Here is a 25,729-nt window from a genome sequence, read left to right as displayed (position 1 = left end):
AAAAGTAAAAAAAGCTTTTATTCAACTTCTGCTTAAATATTTAAGTTGCACTTACACTGACCTGTGTAGTAATAGTTTTTGTACTTCGTAGCTTTTTGTCCATGTTTTGGCCCAAAAAGCTGTTGGAATTATTGTAGTTTGTTCTAGGAGTTTAGTCTTGTAGCTTAATTTACAGTTGTGTGAAGATTGTGTATTGGTGCAATACATTAGCACTGTTTAAAAATTACATTGCAGTTCTATTTCCATAAGTAGAATTACATATAAAAGGTTGCATTTTGAATTCTGAACCCAGTCTGGGGTTGTGGAAGGACTGTGCTCTACTGCCAGATTTCAGCCTCATTTATTATGGGGTTACTGGCAAATTTCTGCATAGTCTGGTGCCACAGTCTGTGGCAGGATTGCAATAGTGGCAGTACTGTGAATTCCGCTCCATAAATTGTGCTTCAGTACTTTTTATGACTGTTATGCACTTCCTTAAAGTTGCATTCCAGTAGTCTAGTGCCCTAGTCTGTGGTGGGACTAGTGGTAATACTGTGAATTTTGCTCCAGGATTTGTGCTTCAGCACTTTTTATAGTTGCATACACCTGCAGAACATTGCATTCCAGTACCCTTGTGTTTGCCTTGATACCGGTTTTCCCCTGTTCTTTGAGTCTGCTCCTCCATGAAACATTAAGCTAAAAGTTTCTGAAATTCTAACCACAGGACTTGAGCTCCAGTTTGAATTCTTTCCCAAGCCTCCCTCCCTTCTCTTGCTGTGGTTTTTGAAAGCTGTGTCTTTGGCTTCTGCCCCTTACAGTAATCTGACTTCCAAAGTTCCTCCTTAATTGCTACTGTCTGTTGTGTAACCTATTTAAGTACCTTCCCACCCACTGTTTTCCATATATGCGTAATACTAATCCAGCAAACAAGTATTGGACTTGAGTAAATCTCCCTTACTACAAATCATCTCCTGCTCATTTTCCCAGAGCTCCCATCTGCCTGTCACCCTCTCCACGCTCCGAGGGAGTCGAGTTAATCCTGCTCTGTCATAGGTTCATAGGTGTGAACTAGGCTAATGGCCCTGGGGCGTTTACAAGCCTAGCCCACAGTAGTGCCCTGGCTGCCATTAGTTCCCAGTGCCTCTATCAACTAGAGCCACTGGAGTGATCCCTGGGGTGAATTTTCTATTTCCCATCCACTCATCAAGATTTCTCTTGAAAAGGTCTAGTGAGGTGCTCTGCTTGACATGCATGGGAAGTGTATTCCAGTGCATCGTCAGTCTCTGGGTTATGAACCTGTCCCTCTAACATGTTCTGTTGATTGTGGTAATGAGGTTGAGGTCTTTGGAGCGTGTGGTGAGGAAGGATTGGGATTTCTTTAGATGTAGCATTTCTAACAGAGCTGAGTCAAACATGGCTTTGTAAGTCAAGCAAAGATCACATCTTAGTAGACAATATGAGACAGAGAATAGCTGCAGTTCTTTTGAGTCTGTCCATATAGGACATATGTTTAAGGCCTAGGATCCTCTTTGTAAGGTACTTTTATGGCCTCTCCAACTGTTGCAGGTGTCTAGTGAGGTACATGCCAAATGGGGCATTATACTCTATGAGTGGTCTAATGAGGGAAGAGTAGAGAGAAATGATGACCTCTTTCTTTCTGGATGTAAAACCCTTGGTAATGAGATGTGCCACATAAAATAAGTTTCTGACCACAATGACAATGTGGTGGTCGAAGGAGAGTTTGCTGTCAACCTTTGTCCCCAGGTCTCTTATAGCGCCTTCAATGTTCAGTGGGCTCCCATCAATGTGGTAATTAGAGGGAACTGAGTTTTTCCCAAAGGGGATGACAACGCATTTTTTGGCATTAAGCTTAAAGCCATGGTTTTGACACCAATCATTGATCTCAGTGAGGCCTTTCTGTAGGATGTTTGCATCACTTGGAGAGTTAATAATGGCTCCCAGCTTGCAGTCGTCTGCCAGAGTCCCTCCGTGTTGGTCTGGACGTCTGAGAAGTAGATGCCGAACAGGAGAGGACCCAGGACCAATCCCTGTGGGACTCCTCTCGTGACTGGTCGGCAGTCTGACTTGGGAGCCCACTACTTTCACACTGTGTGTTCCATCTGAGAGCCAATTTGCAACCCACCTAACGATATAGGGGTTGATGCCTAGTTTGGTAAGTTTATCAATAATTTCTGAGTGAGGAATGGTATCAAAGGTCTCTGCCAGATCGAGGTAGGCTGTATGAACTGCCTTACCTTCATCCACCGCTCTGGTAACCGACTCAAAGAAGTCAGCCATATTGAGCAGGCATGATCTACCCTTCACAAAACCAAATTGCGTGAGATCTAGAGTTTGGAGATTCCCTATATCCTTGTTAATTAGGTCCATGATGATGAGCTCCATAGCGTTACATATCAGACTCGTCAGACTAATGAGGCAATCATTCCTAGGGTCTGTAGTCGCTCCTCCTTTATGGAGAGGGATGACTGTAGCAGTGCGCCATTCGGTAGGGACAAAGCCTGAGGTGAGGTTGTGAGTGAACAGAGCACACAGATGTGGTGTCAGTTGATTTTGTAATTCATGAAGAACACAGCCAGGGATATTGTCGGGTCCCATGAAAGCTGTATTCTTGGGCTTAGACAATGCAGCTTTAACCTGTGCTGCAGTAATGCAGGGTGCTTGGCATTCTTCCGGTATTGAGATTGGTCCTTTGGGGGGGGGGGTAAAGTTGGCACTGAATCTGTCGGCCAGTATGCTGGCAATATCCGTTGGCTCAGTATAGGAGGTACCATTGTGCAATAACTCAGAGCAAATCTGGGTATTGCCATGGAGATTTTTGATATAAGTAAAGAAGGCTTTGTGGTTGGTTTTAGTGTCTGCTGCAATTATGCCTTCATAGCTGGCTTTGGATGTTTTGATGAGGGATTTCAACTTTTTTTGAGGCCAATCAGGGAATCTTCCAGTCTTGGGACTTCACCTTTTTCTGCAACAGTTTCTTCCTTTTGTTGTAAAGTTTATTAATGGCAGAGGACCACCAGACTGGCTTCCTTTTTTTTGGGGGAGCGCATCTTGGTTCTGTTGGGTATGCCTAGTTCCATGCATTTATGTACGTGTACATACAGTGCATTGATGTATGGTTCGGCAGTCATGCATCTATTTTCCATTGGCATGGGTGCTGTGAAGTCAGCCACCTCTGTTTTTAGGAGTCCAAAGTCAGTTTTGGAGAAGTTTTTCATGGTGGATACCTTTGTGAGAGGTGTGGATGAGATGTGGATTTCCATGGTGATTGGTTTGTGGTCAGATCTAACCAGGGAGGAATTGACTATTGGTGTAGAGCAACGGTTGCTCCTGTTAGTAATAACCAGGTCAAGGATGTTGCTTCCTCTACTGGGGGTACGAATGAGCTGGTCCAGGGCATTAGAACAGATGAATTCCAGGAAGCGCTGGGCCAGTGCATTGGTGGTCTACTTTAATTAAATGAAAGCGGAATCCGTCGAATACAAATCCGTTAACACGTAAACAGCGAAACGCGGAAACGAACGCACTAAATAGCGAAATCAGAAATGTCGAATTGTCATAGTTGGCCTGCCTGCGGTATAGCTCCGTAAGGTAAGTGTGCGATAGTTGCAGACCTTAGGGTTAGGGTGCGGGTTAAGGTAAGTGCATAGATAGGTAATGTATGTAAGGTTTAGTGTAGGGTTTTGTTAAGTGTATGTGTGTGGAATATTTACTTTGTGTGGGTATAGTTCTGTAGGGTTAAGTGTGCAGTAGTTACGGACCTTAGGGTTAGGGAGGGGTTAAGGGTAGTGCATAGATAGTTGTGTATGTGGGGTTTAGTGTAGGGTTACAAGTGGGGTTTTGGTGCTTTAATTTAGGGTTAGTAGTAGGGTTTTGGTTAGTGTATGTAAGTGTTTTTTGTTGTGTTTGCGTAGGTAGTATGTTACTGGCGTTGGGGTTGGCCGACTATTGTGGTTTCGATGCTTACATTTCGCTGTTTATGTGTCGACAGATTCGTATTCAACGGATTCCACTTTCATTTAATTAAAGTAGACCTGTGCATTGGTGCTTGAGTAGTTTTCTCAGGTGATGGAGGGGTAGCTGAAGTCTTTGGCAGATAAGAGATTATGTTAGTGTTTTGCATTTCCATTAATTGTTTAGAGTACTAGTACTTTATTTTTGCTTTATTTGTTGAGTTTGCATTTAAATCCTTCTAAAGGTCCCTAATACTTGAAAATGCCTTGTCAAGGTAGTTTGTTTATGCTGTTTGTTCTAGCATTATACTCTAAGGCAATCTTTCTTGGCATTACTACATCAAGAGGGCACTGTACAGACACAAATGCCCAGAAAGAAAAAAATGTTATCTATAAAACTTTCCTCAGGACTGATACATGCAACTTAGTGTGGCTACAACACCACCACTGTACTGAGAGAAGCTTAGAGTAGCTAGCCTGCACATTAAACTATCAAATCTTAGCACAATCTAATCTACTCAAGTCCCAAATCCCAGAGACCACCCAAGAAGGTCTCTGTATAACTCAGTCCATGACCTACAGAAGCCCACCCAAATGCAGGTACAAACAATAGGGATATTCCATTTCTGTCACCACAGCCACCTTAGTAGATATGGGCATTGTTAGAAAATTTAGCAATGGTCTCATGGTTCACAGAAAACTGTTAGGAACTATTCCAAAGTAAAATGCATCCTATTAAGTGATAGTTTGTCAAAATTCAATGCCCCGCCCACCCCTGAGTTCATAGCAACATATGGGGAACTGTTGACAGAGACCATGTACAGCCATGTAAATGGCTGTGTAGAGGCTGTTGTATCTAGTAGAAGTAAACCCAAAACAAAGTCTAAAAACAAACCACATTGATGGAATCCTAAGCTTAATTGGGTACATAACAAAAGGAAAAAACTCATGACTAAAATCAGGAAGAGCAACTCCCATAATGATAGGTGCTCTCTAATGATACTAAGAGGACTAATCAAGTCCAATAAGGTCAGGTATGAGGTCAAGGTAGCCTCACAGGGTAAAGACAACCACTAGGCTTCCATAGCTATGTCCAAAACCTCAAAAGCAGTACACATCAGTCTGCCAAACTGACGGTCAATGGTGTCACCTTCACTGAGCAAAGTTACATAGTGAAATATGCTGGCTGACAAATTAATCTGACTTCACCCTCCCACCCCCCCCCCATCCCCAACTCCACCTATGAAATACCTACTAGCATACCCCCCCCCCCCCAACTAACAGGGACCTGCCAGCACTTGCTAAGGCCAAAAACACAGCCTCATTGGGCCTAGACAATATCCAGGTATTCCTCCTAAATGCTTGAAGCTTGACCTATCAGGACCACTTGAGTTACTTTTCGGCTATAACCTCAAAACAAGCTTTGTTCCATGAGAATGGAGAACTGCAATGGTTATTCCACTTCACAGGGGTGGACCATCAACTGTCCCCAAAAACTGCACACCTATCAGTCTGACTAGTCTGCTATATAAAGCCATGGAATTAATTATCATGAATATGATGGACAATGACACAGGCAACCTTCAGACACTGTACCAAACCCAGTTTGGCTTTGTCAAAGGAAAGTCAATACCCACTAAACCTTATGGACTTATTTGAGAAGGTCACCACGGCAATGGATTAGGGGAAAACTGTGCAGACTGCCTACCTGGATCTGCGTAAGGCATTCAATACAATACCCAGCTTGGGTATGGTTGACAAACTCACCAAACTGGGCATAATCCCCTACATAACTTGCCGGATTAACAGCTGGCTCATAGACAGGACCCAAGGTCTGGTCACCAGTGGGGTACCTCTGGGCACCGTGCTGGGATTACTCTTATTTGGCCTCTATTTTTCAGAGATAAAGACTAATGTCAATAGCTTCTGGCTGACTAAGTTTGCACATGACTGCAAATAAAAAGCAATCATAGATTCCCCCATGACGCAAACATCTTACAAAAGTGTCTAACACAGACAAATGACAGGTGCCAAAGTCATGGATTAAAATGAAATGTCAAGAAATGCTTTAACGTGCCTTTTGGTAAAACTGCCACCCAAGCTAATTACTCCATCAATAAGACCCCCCTAAGAGTTGGACCGGTAGTCAGGGATCTGGGTACACATGTAGACAGTAATCTGGCCTTTGACCAAATATGGCAAAGGTATTAAGAAAATCATTCTATCTCACCTAACTTATAAGTAAGGGCATGTCATCCTTGTATTTTAGAGCAAATATTTGTTAAAGATGATGACAATGTTATTTTGCAAGAGAAACTGCTGTACAAGGAATCTGTTTTTATTCTTAAATATGACACTATGGTCCCTATGGGACTGAATGGAGAGGTTAATTGGAAGTATTTTATTTAATTGTTTAATTGTGTAACTGACTGATTGAATTTTATATAAAAGACAGCACATTTTTAGATGGAGTTTGTAACTCCTTGAAGGTCGTGTACCGAGGCGCTACAGAATAAAGTATTTTGGGTCTTAACCAGTGGTCGTGATTTTCATTTTTCGATAGTGGTTTGGATTGAATGCATTAACAAGCCTTTTGGCAAAACTGCCACCCAGGCTAATTCCTCCATCGATAAGACACCCCTAAGAGTAGGACCAGTAGTCAGGAATCTGGGTACACATGTAGACAGTAATCTGTCCTTTGACCAAATATGGCTATTAAGAAAATTGGTGGTGAGTTTTCGTATTAAGAAAATCATTCTGTCTCACCCAACTTATAAGTAGGGGCATGTCATCCAGGTCCAAGGAAGTCATACTGCCACTTTACCCAGTCCGTATCAGACCCATCATAGAGTATAATGCCCTCTTTGCCATGTACCTGGACAGACATATGCAACAGTTGGAATGCTCAAAAAGGTTCCTTACCAGGAGAATCCAAGGTATAACAACATTGTCCCGTATGGATCGCCTTAAAGCCCTACCCCTATACTGTGTCTCTTAAATGCTTGGATCTAGCTCTGATGGACCTTTAGCACATTCGCAAAACAAGAAGCATCAGAACCACTAGATTCAAGGATTTAAATTTTGCTTGTGACATAAATAAGACATGCTGACTAGACAGATATATGTGTCAGCGGATTCCCATGCTCTGGAACGGACTCCCCCATCCATGTGAAGCATAGTACACACCTAACCCTATTTAAGCATAACCTTGACCAAAGGAGGGGAAATCGGAAATTCACCCTGGGTCTGGCCCCCATGTCTCTGACAGAGAGACGCAGACAGCAATGCCTAAACTGACATAACTTCTAGAAACTTCCTATCATATCCTTCTTAATAAATGCCCATGATACATATAACTTTGCACTGCTGGTGTGCTCTCTGCAGCTTTAAACCATGTCTCATTGACCGCACAGACATCAGCATTCTCTAGGGTAAATAGAACTTCTAGGGAGTGAAGTCTTTTGTTTAGACTTCTAACATTGATCAGTAAAACCTTTAGATTTTCTTGGTTTTGATTTGCTATGTTGGAAGTACTTTCAGTTTGGCTTTGCTTAAAAAAGGCACTATGGGGGAAGACAATGTTTTAGCTAATATTCGAAAGCCTAGAGATCAGAGGTGCAGACCATCTCTGGTAAAGCAGCGTGGTCTGCTGACCATCTCCTTCCATGCTGACAAATATTGCACTCCCTTAGAATAACACCAGAAACTAAGCCAATTATTACATTCAATCATCTTTTGCTCATATTGTGGCATCATCCTTGGAGAATTTAAAATGCTGCTCAAAGCTGGGCTCATGCCAGCCTGAGACACACATTCTGTGAGCTCCATGATGTCTCTCTTCATATAGTCTACGGAGGTACATCTCAGGTAATTTACTCCCACATGGACTATGACTGAGTCATATTGGTACTTGTGGTCCAATGACCTGGGTGCATGCGTAATGTGATCCTAGCCCCTGATAAACAACCGACTGTAACTTTCTCTTTACTCAGCCTGGTGAGAGATACATCAGTGTGTCGCATGATGGAGTCTCCAATGACTAGAATGTTTGATTGTGTGGTGACTTGCCTTACGGGCTTAGATGCAGAGGCTCCATGAGATAAAGCTCTATGTGTTGATGTGGGTGTTGTTTTGAAAGAGTGCATTTGGGGCTGCTGAGGGTGTTTGTTATGTGTACTTCGTCTAGGAGGTCTTTGTGGTTTAGGAAGGTTACATGCAAGTGCCTCAGCATATGTAGGTCTATATGTCTGCTTTGAATTGTGCGTGAAATGTGCAGCGTGTGTACTACTGACAACTTACTGATATTAGGAGTATTTTTATGTGAGAACTTTGCCTCCAGTGACATTGTGTAAATACATCTCTCACATGCCATATCAGTTTGTTTGAGAAATAACTGGTTGTCAGTAAACATGAGGCAATTTTATACATTACCTAAGGATGCCCATATCCATCAAGCTAGTAATGGAGACAGTAGGAAGTTCATATTCATCATGGCAACAGACCCGATTTTATTGATTAGACAGTTGGAGTGAGAATATCAGTCACTGTCAGGAGTATTCGGTTTACCACTATGTGGACATTGCTGGTCACTGCAAACTAGTTGTCCTATGTGCAACTAGATATTGGAGAAATTTCAATTGTGCTTTTACAAGAAAAAATGTCACTCAATGTGTCTTGAGTCTGTACAGAGCACTCTCAAACACTTGAGGGGAAACTCGTACGTAGACCCTGAAAATTTAAGGATGAAGTATTCAGGCAGATATTCTGAAGTTATAAACAAATCAAGCAGCACTTACTGAAAACAAAGAATTAGCTTGTCAAGAATGATGAAAAGAGGGGAGTCGCATGAATGGCTACTGCCTGGCAACTACTAATACTGGTTTCACCACAGCTTCACTCTGTTGGGATGCAATGCTCCTTTGCTTCTTCTCTCACCAGAAGCAAAATGTTAGCACCAATCCCACGAAGAAAAGCAGGCCACAGCCTATTTGTGATCCACAGTCTTGTCTCAGATGATGCAAGGGTCTATAGGCTTGCAGCCTTTTTCTGGAAGATGCCTCTAATAGCAACCAGACCAATCATGTACGTTAAGCACAGACACTCACTCTCCAACCAGAAACAGTCAGGAATCAATGTACTCTGCTCCTACTCTCACCAGGATCAGAATATAAGCGCACAGTCCAAGCTGTCACTGTAAAGCAGTTATTAGGCTTTCTGGTGATCAGCAGTCTCCAGAAAATAATGTCTCTGTTCTCCTTTTCTCACCAGGAGAAAACAGAAGCACTAATCCCAAGAGAGAGGCAGAATGTGGGCTCGTCAATAACTGCTGGTCTTGCAACAGATGCTTAAAGGTAAGATGAAAAAAATGGTTTATCCTCAACACTGCAGTGTGCACTAAGCAGTTAGGTATGAAAGTGGGTAACTTAAGTCTTAGCTGTCTAGAAATTTAAATTTTAGTGGAGAGCCACTATTTTTAAAAGAGCAAGATAGATTGAAAGGGGGTGGGCACTTTTGTATTCTGGTACTATGGAATACAGTAGGATGGCCAATCAATTTAAATAGTTGAAGGAAGTGATTTCACAAAATGATAATTTTGAGCTTACTTACACCAGCCAGTCAAAGGAGAAAGGGAACAAGACATATGTTTAAATTAACATTAGGGGGCAGGCAACTAGAAAGACAGTGGTGTTTAACTTGACTCACAAGAGACAGAGCTGCGCTCTCTTTTCAAGTTTTAATATGCAGTTAAAAGCAGAATACAAGTAAAACACAGTGTAAAGAAAACAAATCACAGCATACAAAATAGAAAAAGGCAATAAAGTAATACAAAATACAAGAAATAAAAGAAATAAAAAGCAAACTACCCTTTCCCTCACAGCAAGCTGTGGCAGAGCCTGTTGCAGCCTTTCCATTGAACTGCTAACCTTCATTGTAATATCCTCATGTGGAAACAAGCTATGGGCTGGTGAGTTATCATAGCCACCACTGAACCCAGTGCGCTGAGAACCAACCCAGCTGGAGGCTGAGGTATGGTTAGAATTTCGCTGATATGACTTCTCAGATTCTTCATTTTGTCTGTCGTCAGATAAGCACAGGATGTCCTTGCATCCAGATGAGCCTCAATGAAATCTATGACTTGAACCAGATCCAACTGGGATTTCTGCATGGTGATGTTATCCCCAGAACTGGGGTTAGCTGTAGTACGTAGTCTCTGGCTCGAATGAATAGATGCATTGCTGGAGCAGTCAGAAGCCAGTTGTCCAGATACGAAAAGATCTGGAAGCCCTGCAGTCTGACATGTGCTGCCACCACTGCCAAGCATTTGGTGAACACCCTGAGGGCTGTGGTGAGACCAAACAGGGATGGCCTGAACTGGTAATGACTGATTTCCAGTCTGAAATGTAGGAACTGCCTGGAGTTTCTGTCCATTTTTAGATGGTAGTACGTGCCCTTCAGGTCCACAGAGCACATCCACTTCTTCCCCTTCAAAAGAGGCAGCATGGAATGGATTGTGACCATCCTGAACTTCGTGTGTTTTACCGATTTGTTTAGAGAGGTCAGATCCAGAATAGGTCTCAGGTCTCCTGTCTTTTTGGGTACTAAAAAGAATCTGGAGTAAAGGTCTGATCCAACTTGATCGGGGACATCTTGGACGACTCTTTTTTGCAAACGTTTTTCTAGTTCATGGGCCATGTCCTCCCTCTGATTGGGTGGATCATTGGGGAGGTAATATTTTCTCTTTGGAATTTCCATAAAGGGAATGAAGTATCCTCTGGATATGATCCATAGCACCAGGGCAATCGGGCAACTGTTCAGGATCTCTATAAGGATCTGGAAGGACCTGTCCCGAAAGGTTTCCCATGACCCCTGATTTTGCTGACTTCCTCGACTGTGTGGGTGGTGTCTTCTGTTTTGATTATTCCCCCTCTGCCCTGGGGAAAATCTCACTGAGTGTCCTGAAGAGTACCCTGCGACTTTAGAAACCACATTTTTTTTACTCCCACGCTGGTTCCTAGAAAAGATCCTTTGTGGGATAGAGAAATTGATTTTGACGGCAGACAAGGTCTTTCCATCCTTCTCACTCTTGGAGAAAATCTCAAGAATGGTTGGTCCACATGAGGTGGAGCTGTCAAAGGCAGCATTAATAAAGGCTTGTTTGAAAGGCTCCGCAAAATTGCACAGCCTTATCTAGGCATTGCATTTCATGGCAATGTCCGAACTGGCTGCCCTTGAAGTACCCTCTGCAGCATGGAAAATCAACCTCATGGACACATTAGCTAGTGACTGTACGGTAGCAAGTCTAGAGGAAAAGGATTTCTGATCCCCAGCAGACAGGGACCCTGAGGTCGAGCTAGAAAGTTCCTTTAGAAAGTCCCTTTGCAGTTTCGTGAAGTGAGATAAATAGTTTAATGCCCTCAAGGTGAACGTGGAAGAGGTATAAACTCTTTTGCCAAATCTGTCCAAAGCCCAGGATTCTCTTGAAGAGAGTCAGTGAGGGGCTCTGCCTAACATGGACTGGGATTTTGTTCCAGAGTATGGGAAGCCTCTGAGTTATGAATCTGTCCCTCCAGCATGTTCTATTCATGTTTGTACTGAGGTTTAAATCTTTGGCTCTCGTGGTTCTTATGGATTTTGATTTTTTGAGGTGGAGCATGTCCATCAATTCCTGGTTGGACATGGCCTTGTATGTCAGGCACAGATCACCTCTGAGCAGGCGGTATGCTACTGAATAGAGCTGGAGTTTCTTTAGCCTGGCAGCATATGACATATGTTGGAAACCCTTGATCCTCTTGGTGAGGTACTTCTGGGGTCTCTCCAGCTGTTGGCCAGGTGAGGTACATACCAAATGGGGCATTGTACTCAATCATGGGCCTGATAAGGGTGGAGTACAGGGGCACGATGACCTCCTTTGATCTGGATGTGAACCCTTTCATGATAAGGTGGGCAAGGTAGAAAGTCTTTCTAACCACTATGGCAACGTGGGTGTCAAATGAGAGGTCACTATCAACTTGGGTCCCCAGGTCTCTGATTACTTTTTCAGTACTCAGTGGGTTACTGTCTATGTGATAATTTGTGGGTATTTTGTTTTTCCCAAAGGGGATGACTATACATTTCTTGGCATTCAGTTTAAGGCCGTGATTCCGGCACCAGTTGTCCGTTTCGGTGAGGCCTTTCTGTAGGATGTATGTGTCAGCTGGTGTATCGACTATGGCGCCTAGTTTGCAGTCATCTGTGAACTTTGTCAGCCACAACCCTCCCATGTTTGCTTTCACATCTGAGAAGTAAATGCCGAACAAGAGGGGTCCCAGGACAGAGCCCTGTGGGACATCACTTGTGACTGGCTTTGAGTCTGACATGGCTCCCGCAATCGTGACTTTATGAGTTCTGTTCTTTAGCCAGTTTGCAGCCCATCTTGTGACATATGGGTTTACTTTTAAGCTGTTTAGCTTTTCTATGATCCCCGAGTGGGGTATTGTGTCGAAGGCTTTAGCCAAGTCCAGGTAGGCTGTATGGACTGCCTTGCCCTCATCAATGGCTCTAGTGACTTTTTTGAAAAAGTCAACCAGGTTCAAAAGGCAGGATCTGCCTTTTACAAAGCCGAACTGGGTGGGATCAAGTGTCTGTAGGTCCCCAATGTCGTTGTTTATGAGTTCCATAATAATTCTTTCCATAGCTTTGCAAACCAGGCTGGTCAAGCTTATGGGGCGGTAGTTCCCAGGGTCTGTAGTGGAGCCTCCCTTGTGGAGTGGTACCACTGTTGCTGTACGCCAGTGTTCAGGTACATATCCTGTAGTAAGGCTAAGGTTAAATAACATTTTTATATGCGGGTTTAGCTCCTCTTGGAGTTCGTATCACGCAGCCGGGATACCATCAGGTCCCATAGATGCTGTGTTTTTGCTTTGTTGAGGCGGTTCTCACCTGGACATCAGAGATGACAGGGAGGTTACATTAAGCTGGGATGAGTATTTCTTCTTTTGGAGGTGAGGGAGGGGAGAAATTCGCACTGAACCTGTCTGCCAGAATGTTGGCAATATCTGTGGGTTCGGAAAATTTTTTGTCGTTATGTACTAACTCTGAGCATATCTGAGTGTTTCCGCCCAGGTTTCTAACATAACTGAAGAATGCCTTGTGGTTATCTTTAGTGTCCTTGGCAATTTTTCTCTCAAAGTTGGCCTTGGATATTTTTATGAGAGAACGTAGATTTATTCTAGTGCTGATCAGAGATGCCTTCCCTTTATGGGATTTTGATCTGTCTTGCAGTAGCTTCCTTCTTTTGTTATACAATTTGTTTATGGCTGGGGTCCACCAGACAGGACGCTTTCCTTTGGTGGAGAGGGTCTTGGTTTTATTTGGGATTGCATGATCCATGCATTCTTGGAGATGTCCGTAGAAAGCATTTGTGTAGGATTCAGCATTGTGGGATGTGGTTTCCATTGGCCCTGAGGGCTTAAATGATACCATCTCAGTCTTGAGAAGGGTAAAGTCGGCTTTTGAGAAGTTTCTCACTGTAGTCTTTTGTCATAATCAGTGTTGCAGTGTTTGACATATAAAAATATGCTTCAACGTCAAGGCTGGAGTGGTTAGATGTTTACAATGTTTTAGAAAAAATCAAGGTAGACATGAATGTGTGCCAGAGCTGTGCCAGATTTTAGTTTTTAAGTATGTGGCATTTAAAATAATTCACTGTACTTCACAATTCTTATAAATTCTGGCCTAGTGCATTAAAAAGCACTTTAAAATGAATTTTGCTTTTAAATTGTCATCCCATACCTAAAGGATTTAGGAGTGCAGCTAAGATACCACAGTTCTAGGATACCTTCTTTCTTAGTATTAGTCTTACCATAATTAAATTGTTTGGTGCTATGTGTTTGCTTATCCCATACCCTCCAAATTATGGGAGTCGCTCCAACAAGAAAAATTTGCTACAAAGCCAAAAACCTACCTTTGATAACCAAAGATACTAAATCTGTTATTAAACAAAGGGATAGAGACTGGACTGCTTTATCAAACATCCAAACCTCAGAAAACCTCACCTCTTACAAACTAAGAAACTGAACTAAGAAGCAAATATTATCTGACAAAAAATATTATTTTCTAGCTTGTCAGCAAAAACACAAATAACCCACAAACAATTTTGGTGAAACCTTAACTACATCCTCAACTCTGGCAAAACCTCTACTCCTGCACCATCTACAGCAAACAGCACTGAATGTATAGCATTCCAATTTAACTCTCATTTCATCATATCTATCACCTCACTTTTAAACAACAAATCTTACCAACCCCTTACAGTGCCTACCTCTACTAACTCTAAACCCAACCACTTCTCTTTTAAACCCATACAAACCTTTTATATTAAAAAACTCCTATCAAAACTAAAACCTACCTGTCTAGCAGCTGACCAACTCCCTAATGACTTCTTAAAAACTGCTGCAAGCTCCATCGCCTATCCCGTATCTATTCTAATCAATTGTTCCATTGCAGAACAATATGTCCCCATACTATGGAAAATATCCCATATCATTCCACTCCACAAGGGAGGCCCATCTAAAGATCTCTCTAATTATCGTCCCATTGCCATTCTCGCACCCCTAGCCAAAATCTTAGAGAAATGTATCCATAAGCAGCTCCTAAACCACCTCACTACAAATAACCTCTTATCTAGTTCACAGCACGGCTTCCGTCCAAAACACACTACCTCCACAGCCCTCATAAGTTTCACTAACTACATCAACCTCCTCAAAAACAATGGACAACTAGTCTCTACTATATTCCTTGATATGTCCAAAGCTTTTGATACAGTATCCCACCAACTGCTACTCAGCACTCTAGCCTCCTTCAACCTAAACTTTACAGCTCTCAGTGGTTCTTTAGCTACCTTACTAATCAGCAACAGGCAACTAAATGGGATAATAAACTCCTCCCAGTCTCTGTTGGGACTATTCAGGGTTCCATCCTTGGCTCTATCCTTTTTATTATATTCACAAATAGTCTAAACACTGCCACTAAATCTGCTTCTGTCATTTAATACGCTGATGACGCTACTTTTATTTGCTCTGCTCCCACACCCCAAGAACTCCAAGACAAACCGCAAAAGTAGTTTCTAGATATTGAAAATTACATAAATGAACTTAAACTTATCCTAAACCCAAACAAAACAAAATTAATGATCTTCTCTAACAGAAAATCCAAAGCAAAACTACCTCCTCTCCATCAACTCCACTAATGGCACTATAACAGAACCAGTTAACCAAACAAAACTACTTGGTGTCACAACAGACAACAACCAAACATTCAATAAACCATATCACTCACAATAAAGAAAGTTCACATCAAACTTGATGCTCTGTATAGGGCCAAACCTTACCTTACTCAAAATGCCAGACTAGCCACAGCCAGATCCCACCACCTATCTCGTCTTCTCTACTGTTCTCACCTGTTCACTAACCTGCACAAGTCTGATTTACATCTGCTTTATTCCTGCTATAACAAAATAGCAAAATTTGCTGCTAATATACCCAACAGGACCCATCATTGCCTTGCTCTTCAAAAATTACACTGGCTTGAATTTCCCAATCTGTTATTACTCAATCAGCTCAGCACTGCCCACTCTATCATCCAAAAACCTGAAAACTGCCCTGCACTCTCTAACCTAGTGCAACTAAATACCAACCCCAGGACCCTTAGATCATCCGATAAACTTATATTCAAGGTTGCAAAGTCGCATAATTACTTTGGTGACTCTCTCTTCCCCTTCAAAGAAGCCAAACAGTGGAACCTATTACCCCAGAATATCTTAAAAAACACAGATCATCATAGCTTCAAAAATTTCCTAAAGGAATACCTTGCTCAACAATGGCTATGCTCCTGTAATACTCCTGGCTAGTTTCCCATGCCTTTGATTAAATGTTTTCTATTCTGCTATCTTCTTGTCTGTCTTTTACCAAATGAAAATATCACAATGGTTTTTAGTAATATATCTAATGAGTTTCATATTACTGTCTGTAGTAAGGCTTAAGAAATGTAATGTTTTCTGTTTTACATTCCCCTTTTTGTAAATTGTGATTGTTGGCAACTGTCAAAATTTTGTCTATTGTTTGTAAATCTTTTAAACATTTTTGTAATCTTTTTGTACTATTGTTATGGAGCTTATCTCCCCAGGTCTCCGCTGAAAACAGGCTACCTGCCCAGCCGGACTCTACCCGGTTAACAAATGTAAATAAATAAGTATATCACTTCACTGAAGCAACTAACCATTGAATCCCTATTCGAACTTTAGCAATTGAAAGCTAAATCCGTTGACCGTTCATTTACACAAATTTTTTTCCCAGGGAAAAAAAAAAAAGTTGGTCATCATGAATTTTCCTTTTTCTCCACTGAAGTGCAATCTCAGAGTTGGTATATTTAGTTGTGGGGGCGCAGCCGCCCACCTAGGTGGGTTGTAAATAATGTGTTTTTTGTCACGGTTGCTAATTTGACCCACCAGTTTTTTCCCTTGGAAAAAATTTGCATAAATGAATGATGGACAGATTTAGCTTTCGATGGATTAAGTTCAATGAATAAGACTTCGACGGTTAGTCACTTCGATGAAGTGATACAGACCCAATTATGGTAGCCATACTTGTTCAATAGCCAGTGTACTTTTACATCTGCCTAGACCTGAAGAAAAGTACAGTTTTGTACCTACCATAAATGTAGATGTTCGAGGATTCCATTGCTGCAGTCCTGACTATTGGGTATAGTCCGCGTCCAGTCGGCCCGAATACCAGAGTATAAGGCTGACGTCGGTCAGGGCGCATTAGACTGACGTCAGTACGTCAGGTTACTAATGCGCATGACCGACGTCATATCCTCAGTCTTTTCTTGCCCCAGATGTCAGAAGATCCTAAAAAGACAAGTCCCAAAAAACCTGCACCAAAAACATGTACAATATATACAACAATATATACAAAAATATAAGCATGTAAACTCACCTACACAACCACCCCTAAATACAGAGGGGAAGGAGGGAGGGAAAATTGGACTGCAGCAATGGAATCCTCGAACATCTACATTTATGGTAGGTACAAAACTGTACTATGTTCTTCGTCTTCCATTGCTGCAGTCCTGACTATTGGGTAGAATCCCAAAGCAGAGGTAAGGAGGCTGGCAAATTATAAAGAAGTAGGAGCTGACAACATGCCTTGCAAAACAGCTGTGGCAAAACCAGCCCTAGACTTAGAGTAGATAGGAAGGTGATAATGCTTAGAGAAAGTATGCACTGAACTCCAAGTAGCTGCTTCCAAAATATCCTTAGTTGCCACCCCCTTAGAAATGCTGTTGAAGTGGCAGTAGCCCTAGTGGAATGAGGCCTAATCCCAGCTGGAATCTCCTTGCCATGATGGGAATAACAAAATGCAATGCAAAAGCCAATCCACCTAGAAATAGTTTGTTTTGACACAGGCTTGCCCTGAGAACTCAAAGCAAAAGAAACAAACAACTGCTGAGACTGCCTAAAATCCTTAGTCCTGCTTAAATAATAACGCAATTGCCTGTGTACATCTAAAGTGTGCAAAATCTTTTCCCCTTTATTTTGAGGTTCTGCAAAAACGTAGGCAAATGAATAGTTTGGTTTAAAGCCACACTAGAAACCACCTTAGGCATAAAGAAGGATTAGTGCGTAATGATACCCTATCCTTATGGAAAATCAAAAGGGCTCTACTGCCATAAGGGCCTGCAACTCAGACACCCTTCTTGCAGAAGTAATAGCCAGCAGAAAAGCAGTCTTCCATGACAAGTATTTCAATTCAGCAGTAGCTGCAGGCTCAAAAGGTTGTAGAGTAAGTTTTTCCAACACAAAATTGAGATCCCAAGCAGGAGTAGGAGCTCTACGTGGGGTCTTATATTCTTTGCCCCTCTAAGAAACTGCTTGAACAAAGGATGAAAACAAAGGTGGGTCACAATCATAGTGAGCTGAAATTGCTGCAGCATGAATCTTTATGGAAGAGAAGGACAAACCTTTGTCCAACAATTCAGTAAGATATTGAAGAGCCACACTCAAATTAGGCTCAGAAATCTCCAAATGCCTTGCTGTACTCCAAAATAAAATCTCTTCCATTTTTCTGCATACACTTTCCTTGTACTAGGTCTTCTAGCTTCCATAATCACATTTAAAACTTGTTGAGGAAGTTGAGACCTGCTGTGTTTCAACACAGAATATGCCAAGCTGTTAGATGAAGAGAGTGTAGCTTGACATTGAGCAGATGACCGTCCTTCTGAGATAACAGATGAGGAATCAGAGGTAAAGGCCATGGAGGCTTCTTTACCAGACTCCGCAGTAGAGGGTACCAGTGTTGCCGAGGCCAATCTGGAGCTATCAAAATCATCCTTGGCCCGTCTTGTCTGACCTTTAACAGTACCTTTGGAAGAGGTAGAGGTGGAAAGGCATACACATGAAGGTTTTTCCAACTGAAAGACAGAGCATCCACTTTCCAAGCCGTGTGATGAAACCCTTTGTGCAATACTTTGGCAGCTGGTGGTTTAGTGGAGAAGCGAACAGATCTATGTCTGGAGTTCCCCATGACACTGTCAGTTTCTGAAATACATGAAGATCCAGTTTCCACTCGTGGGGATCCATGATTTGTCTGCTTAACACATCTGCTAAGGAGTTCTGTGCTCCTGGCAGAAACCTTGCCTGAAGAGTTAGTCGCAGGCTTAGCGCAGTCTCCCATAAAATCATTGCTTGCCTGCATAGAGGATAAGAATGTGTTCCCCCTTGCTTGTTGATGTACCACATGACAGTTGTGTTGTCTGTTAGAATCAACACCTGCCCTGGAAGAAGTAACTCCTTGAAAGCCATTAATGCAAACTGGACTGCTAACATCTCTTTCATGTTGATATGTAGATGCTGTAGTCTGGCAGGCCACTTGTCTTGTATCCACTTTCCATTTAGATGAGCTCCCAAGCAATGTCCGAGGCATCTGTCGTCAAGATCTGACTTGCCTCTGGCCGGGTCACAGAGAGTCCCTTGTTTAGGTGACATTCCTGAGCCCACCACAAGAATTCTTTTGAAGGCAAGGTATTATTTGAATGACAGTGTCCAAATCCTGGCAGTGCTGTGTCCATACATTTTGAGATACCATTGTAACTTCCTCATATGCAGTTTGGCATTGGGAAGCACCAGAATACAAGATGCCATGAACCCTAATGCTTGAAGGACTGTCCTTGCAGTCAGCACGGACTGATGAGATAGTTGATGGAAGTAAAGTGACAGACTCTTTTGTTTGTCCGGGGTTAAAAGGCCATCTGGGCTGCTGTATTCAGTCTCACACCCAGAAAGCACATGTCTTGAGAGGGTACTAGACTGGACTTTATTTCGCTCACAGAATACCCTACGCATCTTAGCACTGCGATAACATATTCCAGGTGCTGTAGAAGAACTTCCCTTTCTTGAGCCAGAATCAGGCAGTCGCCCAAGTAAGGATAGATTTGAATTCCTTGAAGCCTGAAGTAAGCTATCACTGGAGCCAGAACCTTTGTGAACACTCTGGGCGCAGTAGATAAGCCAAAGGGCAATGCAGAGAACTGATAATGAGAATTTCCAGTTCAAACCTCAGATATTTCCTGCAACTTAGCCTTATAGGCACATGAAGGTAAGCTTCTTTGAGATCTAAAGTTACCATCCAGTGATTTTTGCCCAGCAGAGGTAAAAGCTGTTGTAACGTCAGCATCTTGAACTTGGGAATGTCCAGATAAGTGTTGAGGATAGATAAATCCAAAATTGGTCTCCACGTGTTTCCCTTCTTTGGTACAAGGAACAGGCGAGAATAAAATCCTAGGCCCTTTTCTGATACAGGGACTGGCTGGATGGCCCCTATGTGAAGTAACTGTAAAACTTGCTTGTGAGCCTCTTTTCTTTGTTGAGGAGGAACGTCTGGCATGCCTTTGAAAGGGGGCATTGTATGGAAATAAAATCTGTAACCGTGGTGAATGATATCCAACACCCATTTGTCTTGAGTAATTAAATCCCAGTTTTCTTTGAAAAGAGACAGTCTTCCTCCCAAAGGAGCTGCCAAACGTGAATCTGCTGGCAGCTGAAAAGACAGGTCATTGGGTCTGTTCTGAAAGGACTGACCCCTGCCCTCACCAGAAGTCTGAGCAGGTGAACTCCCTGTTCTAGGCCTAAAAGAACCTTGAGCCCTGCCCCTACCACGTCTAGACCTACCCCTAGACTGAGAATCATAAGCAGGATATGTCCACCCCTTAGCAGGCCAATTTCTACTAAACTTCGGTGGCTGTACCTGCAAAAAATCTTTAACAGTTTGCATAGACTTAGCTTTGTCCTCCATTTTCTTTAAAACTGCTTCCACAGGCGAACCAAACAACACATCAGACTGTAAAGGAGCATCCAAAATCCTTGTCTTAACATGCTCAGCTAAATTCTGATCCTTCAACCAGGCATGCCTGCGAAGAACAGAACTGGTAGCAGCCACCCTCGAGGAGGCCTGTACAGCATCAAAACCACATTGCAAAGAATGCTTACCCACTTGTTCAGACACATGAACCAAATCCAGCAACTCTTTACACTCAATACCTTCCGCCAAAGCATCCACCTTAGATTTCAATTGTGAAAGGAGATAATTCTGATATTTTAGCATGTGAAACTGACAATTCAAAGCTCTCATGGCTAGAGTGGAAGAAGTATACACTTTCTTTCCCCACCTATCCAAAGCCCTTGCCTCTTTATCAGTGGGAACAGGATTTTTAACCACAGAAGCCTTTACACCCTTAGGCCCTTGAGAAATAGTTTCTGGGTCCGCCCTAGGACTCTTAAACAAATATTTATGAGCTTCGGGCACCCTATAATACCTATCAGGCTTAACAGGAGCAGGAGGCAAAGAGTCAGGGTTCAGGGAAGCCTCTGCAAAAACATCTTCCACCACATTCAACACAGGAGGAATAGCTAAAGGCCTATGCTGGGGTAAAACAAGAACTCCCTAAGCCTTTTCCTGAGTCAGAGTAATCCTGCCCTCCCCTTTTAAAGTGCCCCCTCATGGAATGCAAAGTCTCTGAAAATGAGAAATCCTCAGGTGGAGAAGCTGTAGGGGTGGAATCATCCACATCAGAATCAGAATAAGTAGGATACTCCTGCATATCTTCCACAGAAGATTCTGAAGCCTCTGAACACTGTTCAAAACTATCAAACTCCGGTTCCACCCTAGGCCTCTCATCAGGCGGGGGCATACAACCCCTAATCATAGTAATCAAATCTTCTGCCATTTTAAGCATATGTTTCTTAGGAACAGAACCCGAAATGCTAGAAGCCCCTACTGAAGCTGAAGTAGGCCTACCTTTCAAAGAAGTTTTGGCAACAGAAGGAGAGGCCCTAACTACCTTGGGAAGAGAGGGAAGAACAGTCACCTGAGAAGCCCCCTCAGCCTGGCCTACCTCCTGAGAAGGCACATCCTGTAAGAGTAAAGTTTCTGCCTGGGACTCTATGGAAACTCCTGGCAAAACCTCCGGCTCCACTGAGTCTTCTAAAGAACCGACGTCCGGGACTGCCGGTTCCTCAACCCTAGGCTTCACTGTTTTATCCTTGCGCTTCTTGGAGGCGGGCGCCGGAGCATCCACGGCATTTTATAATTGCAACGCTTCCCAAACACTAACCTGGCACAGTCTAACCTCCTCTTAATAGTGCGTTTGTTAAACCTAGCACAAGAGCGGCAACCAACAACGTCGTGCTCAGGCCCTAAACAAGGTATACACAAGGTATGATAATCCCTATGAGGTATCTGTTTCCCACAAGAAATACAGTTATTCACTTTTTCTGACATCCGGTAAATACTGAGGCAAGAAAAAACAAAATGTTCCCCAACGGGGTACTTAGCCAACTCTGTTTCGGTCTGAAACTCCGGTTTCGGAAATATTTCAGTACGCCAACCTGCACTCGCAAAACTGCTTCTGCATCGGACCATGCGGCAAAAAAGACTGAGGATATGACGTCGGTCATGCGCATTAGTAACCTGACGTACTGACGTCAGTCTAATGCGCCCTGACCGACGTCAGCCTTATACTCTGGTATTCGGGCCGACTGGGACGCGGACTATACCCAATAGTCAGGACTGCAGCAATGGAAGACGAAGAACATCTGTTAACTCAACATAATTTACTTACAGTACAACCCCTATGGGCAAGACTTCAAAGGTGTGGGTATTCCTGACTAATGTCACACATGATTCATTGCATGACTGATTTTCCTTGTTGACACTGTAATCAATTTACTGTACAGCCAAATTTGTAATAATGCCAATATTCACTGTGCAGAACTGTTTCTGCAGTTAAGTGTAGGGCTGTTCAGGTAGTTAATGAATATTGCTTTTCTTGATTTTATAAATGAAACCTTTACTGTTAAACAATTTCAGGTACTTGCACAATCTTTTTTAGTGCTAGTAATTACTGTGCAGGACTGTTGCAGTAGCCTGCAGTATGTTTTCATTAATTTCTTGCTCTGCACAACAATTTAAACTTTTAAAGTTAGACAATGTTTGTGTCATTGTGGATTAAATGTGTTATTCAATTCATTCAGTAAACATGTTGCATATACCCTGAAATACTTCCTACTGTTAATTATTTGGTGCAGTTTCATGAATTTACAGTTTTTTTTAAGTGATAACTATTTTGGTGTTAGTTATTTGGTACAGTTTTATTTATCCATTACAAATTTATACTTAGCATTTTTGCACAGTTGCAGTAGTATGGCAGTTTTCTGTGATTTCAGTTATTATTTTGATGCCCATAAGATGACTGCATTACTAATGAATAAATGAGCGCATGGTTTTATGCTGCCTGGTGTTATTTATTTTGTAAAGTTTCAGTAATTATTTAAATCTGTATTAATATAATTATTTTGGCAAAACTGCTAATATTAATTTGCTGCAATTGTTAATATTATTAGTTTTTCTAGGCCCAGCTGTCAATGGCATGATCAAACTATTAATATTCATGACAAACACTGACAATGCATTCACACACACAGTGTAGCAAGTGATCAAACCAGGCTATGTGGATGGTGTTTGGGCAGGCTTTTCTACTGTGCAGCAAGGGTGGGTGCTGTAAATAAATGATATTGTTAATTCTAACTGAAGATCTATGTTTACCATTCAAAAAAAAAAGACATAGAATATAAACTTAAAAGATAAAAATGAATAATATTTTGCACAAGCCTGTGCACTTACCTGGGTATAATCTTCGGGTGTCGCATACGGACTCGCATCATCTAATGAAACGACTAACAAACTGCTTTGGATTTTTTCTAGTACTGATAGATTCTTGGGGTCCAAATTTATAAGATATTCTCGAACCTATAAGTAAAAAATAAACTTTAAACTTAAATAAAGTGCATGCAAAAATACTGACCTGATTGCAGTGAGGATGGTAGATCACAAAGACAACTGTCCAAGTTGCAGAACATGTGCAGGAGATATGTACCTGGTGATGAGAATAATACTGGTATCTACACTCATCCTGTAACAGAAATACAGGGTGATGCATTCTTTAATGGTATGGCACACAGTGTCACCAGAAGCTAGGGTATGGCAACAGCAGCTGACATGCACCATGCCCAGCTGTACACACACATGGCAGCAAATGTTCTATTAGGAGTAAAGTTTATTACCAGAGGTCATTTCCCACTTTGTTCTTTATATCACCACTACTAGAGAAGCAGAGTAGCAAATGAGACTATTAAATCTGTATTAATATTATTATTTTGGCAAAACTGTTAATATTAATTTGCTGCAATTGTTAATATTATTAGTTTTTCTAAACACACAAAAACATACTCGGAGGCTCTAAATAAAAATCTGCCTAAGCAGCAGAGACCTCCAAAGCTGACACCCAAGCAACCGCTACCCCAAAACAAAACACGTGCAACACATAGCTCACAAAGCCAGTGTGCCGAACAGTCACAGCCTTTAAGGCTAAACAATACACCTGATACACTTGTAATAGGTGACTCTATCATCAGGCACACTGACGTCCCGCTCACCAGGCTGAAAGTACAGTTTTGTACCTACCATAAATGTAGATGTCCGATAGGTATGCATCTGCAGTCATAACATATGGGTTGTCCTGCCTCAGGCAGCCCTTCGGTCGGCCGGATTCCAAAGTCTGGGTCTGGCCTCGGCTGATGTCGCTCTTTCCCCGACGTCAGAACGTCTGGGGTATAAAAGCATCAGCCGACGCCATCTTCCTCAGTTTTTCTTGCCCCAGATGCCAAGTGCCCTCTATGAAGGCTAAATTTGGAGAAAATGCCAAAAATTGCAAACATAATGCAAAAATATATACATATATATAAATATATTAATACAAACAAATACACCATAACAGATTCCCCCAGCTAGCTAATGAAGGGGTAAGCACCCTAGGAATACCACAGAGGGGAAGGTGAGAGGGTAAACCTGACTGCAGATGCATACCTATCGGACATCTACATTTATGGTAGGTAAAAAACTGTACTATGTCCTTCAAGGATGCATCTGCAGTCATAACATATGGGTAGAATACCATAGCCAATCTGGGGGTGGAGGTACTAAGAAAATGATGGTGTAGTTAAGAGACCCTGCAGGACTGCAGTAGCAAAGCCTGTTCTGGATCTGGAGTATAAGGGTAAATTGTAATGCTTGGCAAAAGTATGCACGGAGCTCCATGTAGCAGCTTCTAAGATGTCCTTGGTAGCCACCCCTCTTAGGAAGGCTGTAGTGGTGGCTGTGGCTCTCGTGGAATGAGGCCTAAAATTCACAGGAACAGTCTTTCCATGAAAGGAGTAGCAAAAGCGAATGCAATTTCCTATCCATTTTGAGATTGTCTGTTTGGAAATTGCTTTTCCTTATGTCCCAGCAGCATATGCTACAAACAGTTGGTCAGTCTTTCTGTAACTTTTAGTTCTGTCCAAATAGTAGCGTAATTGTCTGTGGATATCCAGAGTGTGTAGAAGTTTCTCCCCTTTATTTTGTGGATTTGGGAAGAATGTTGGCAAATGAATTGCTTGGTTCAAGGATACTCTAGATACCACCTTTGGCATAAAGGTTGGGTTGGTTCTTAATGAAACTGTCCTGATGAAAAATAAGAAAAGGCTGCACTGCCATTAAAGCTTGTAACTCAGATACTCTTCTTGCTGAAGTTATGGCCAGAAGGAATGCAGTTTTCCAGGATAGAAACTGTGGATCTGCCGATGCTGCTGGTTCAAATGGAGGAAGTGTTAGTTTTTCCAGCACAAAGTTAAGGTCCCAAGTAGGTAAAGGTGGTCTCCTTGGAGGACTGATGTTTTTGATTCCTCTGAGAAATTGTCTTAAGAGAGGATGCGAAAAGACAGGAGGATTTACATTGTATTCTGCTGAAATTGCTGAGGCATGTATTTTAATGGAAGAATAAGACAGGCTATTGTGGAACAATTCTGCTAAGTATTCCAGTATATGTGACATGTTCATCACTGTCACATCAAGGCCTTTTGTTGTGTTCCAACTGAGAAATCTTTTCCATTTTGCTGAGTATGCCTTCCTTGTGGAAGGGCGGTGAGCTTCCATAATAATGTCCTTTACCCTCTGGGATAAGCTGTCCTGGGAAGGAGTCATGGTATCCTCCAGGCAGTTAGCTGCAAGGTCTTTAGGTTGGGATGCAGGATCTTGTAATTGTTCTGTGTCAGAAGAAGAGGCCATGATGGGAGAGGCCACGGTTTTGTCTGTGATAAGCTCTTCAACAGTGGGAACCAATGCTGCCTTGGCCAGTCTGGAGCTATCAGA

At 42.3% G+C, this 25,729-nt stretch overlaps 1 protein-coding gene across 3 annotated transcripts in view; it reads right to left on the bottom strand.

Annotated features, from left to right (window-relative positions):
• Positions 1-25,729, bottom strand: part of CROT (carnitine O-octanoyltransferase) — a 1,004,553-nt gene that overhangs the window by 635,764 nt on the left and 343,060 nt on the right. For all 3 annotated transcript variants that reach the window (XM_044067515.1, XM_044067513.1, XM_044067514.1), the window contains exon 8: positions 23,165-23,290. In XM_044067515.1, the coding sequence (XP_043923450.1) occupies positions 23,165-23,290 (126 nt within the window). The remainder of the gene's footprint in view (positions 1-23,164; positions 23,291-25,729) is intronic.

Source organism: Protopterus annectens, chromosome 3.part1, assembly GCF_019279795.1.
Source record: "Protopterus annectens isolate FY-2018-M chromosome 3.part1, PAN1.0, whole genome shotgun sequence".
NCBI lineage: Eukaryota > Metazoa > Chordata > Ceratodontiformes > Protopteridae > Protopterus > Protopterus annectens.
The sequence above is the reverse complement of the archived record's forward strand: the minus strand, read 5'-3'. Positions and strand labels throughout refer to the sequence as shown.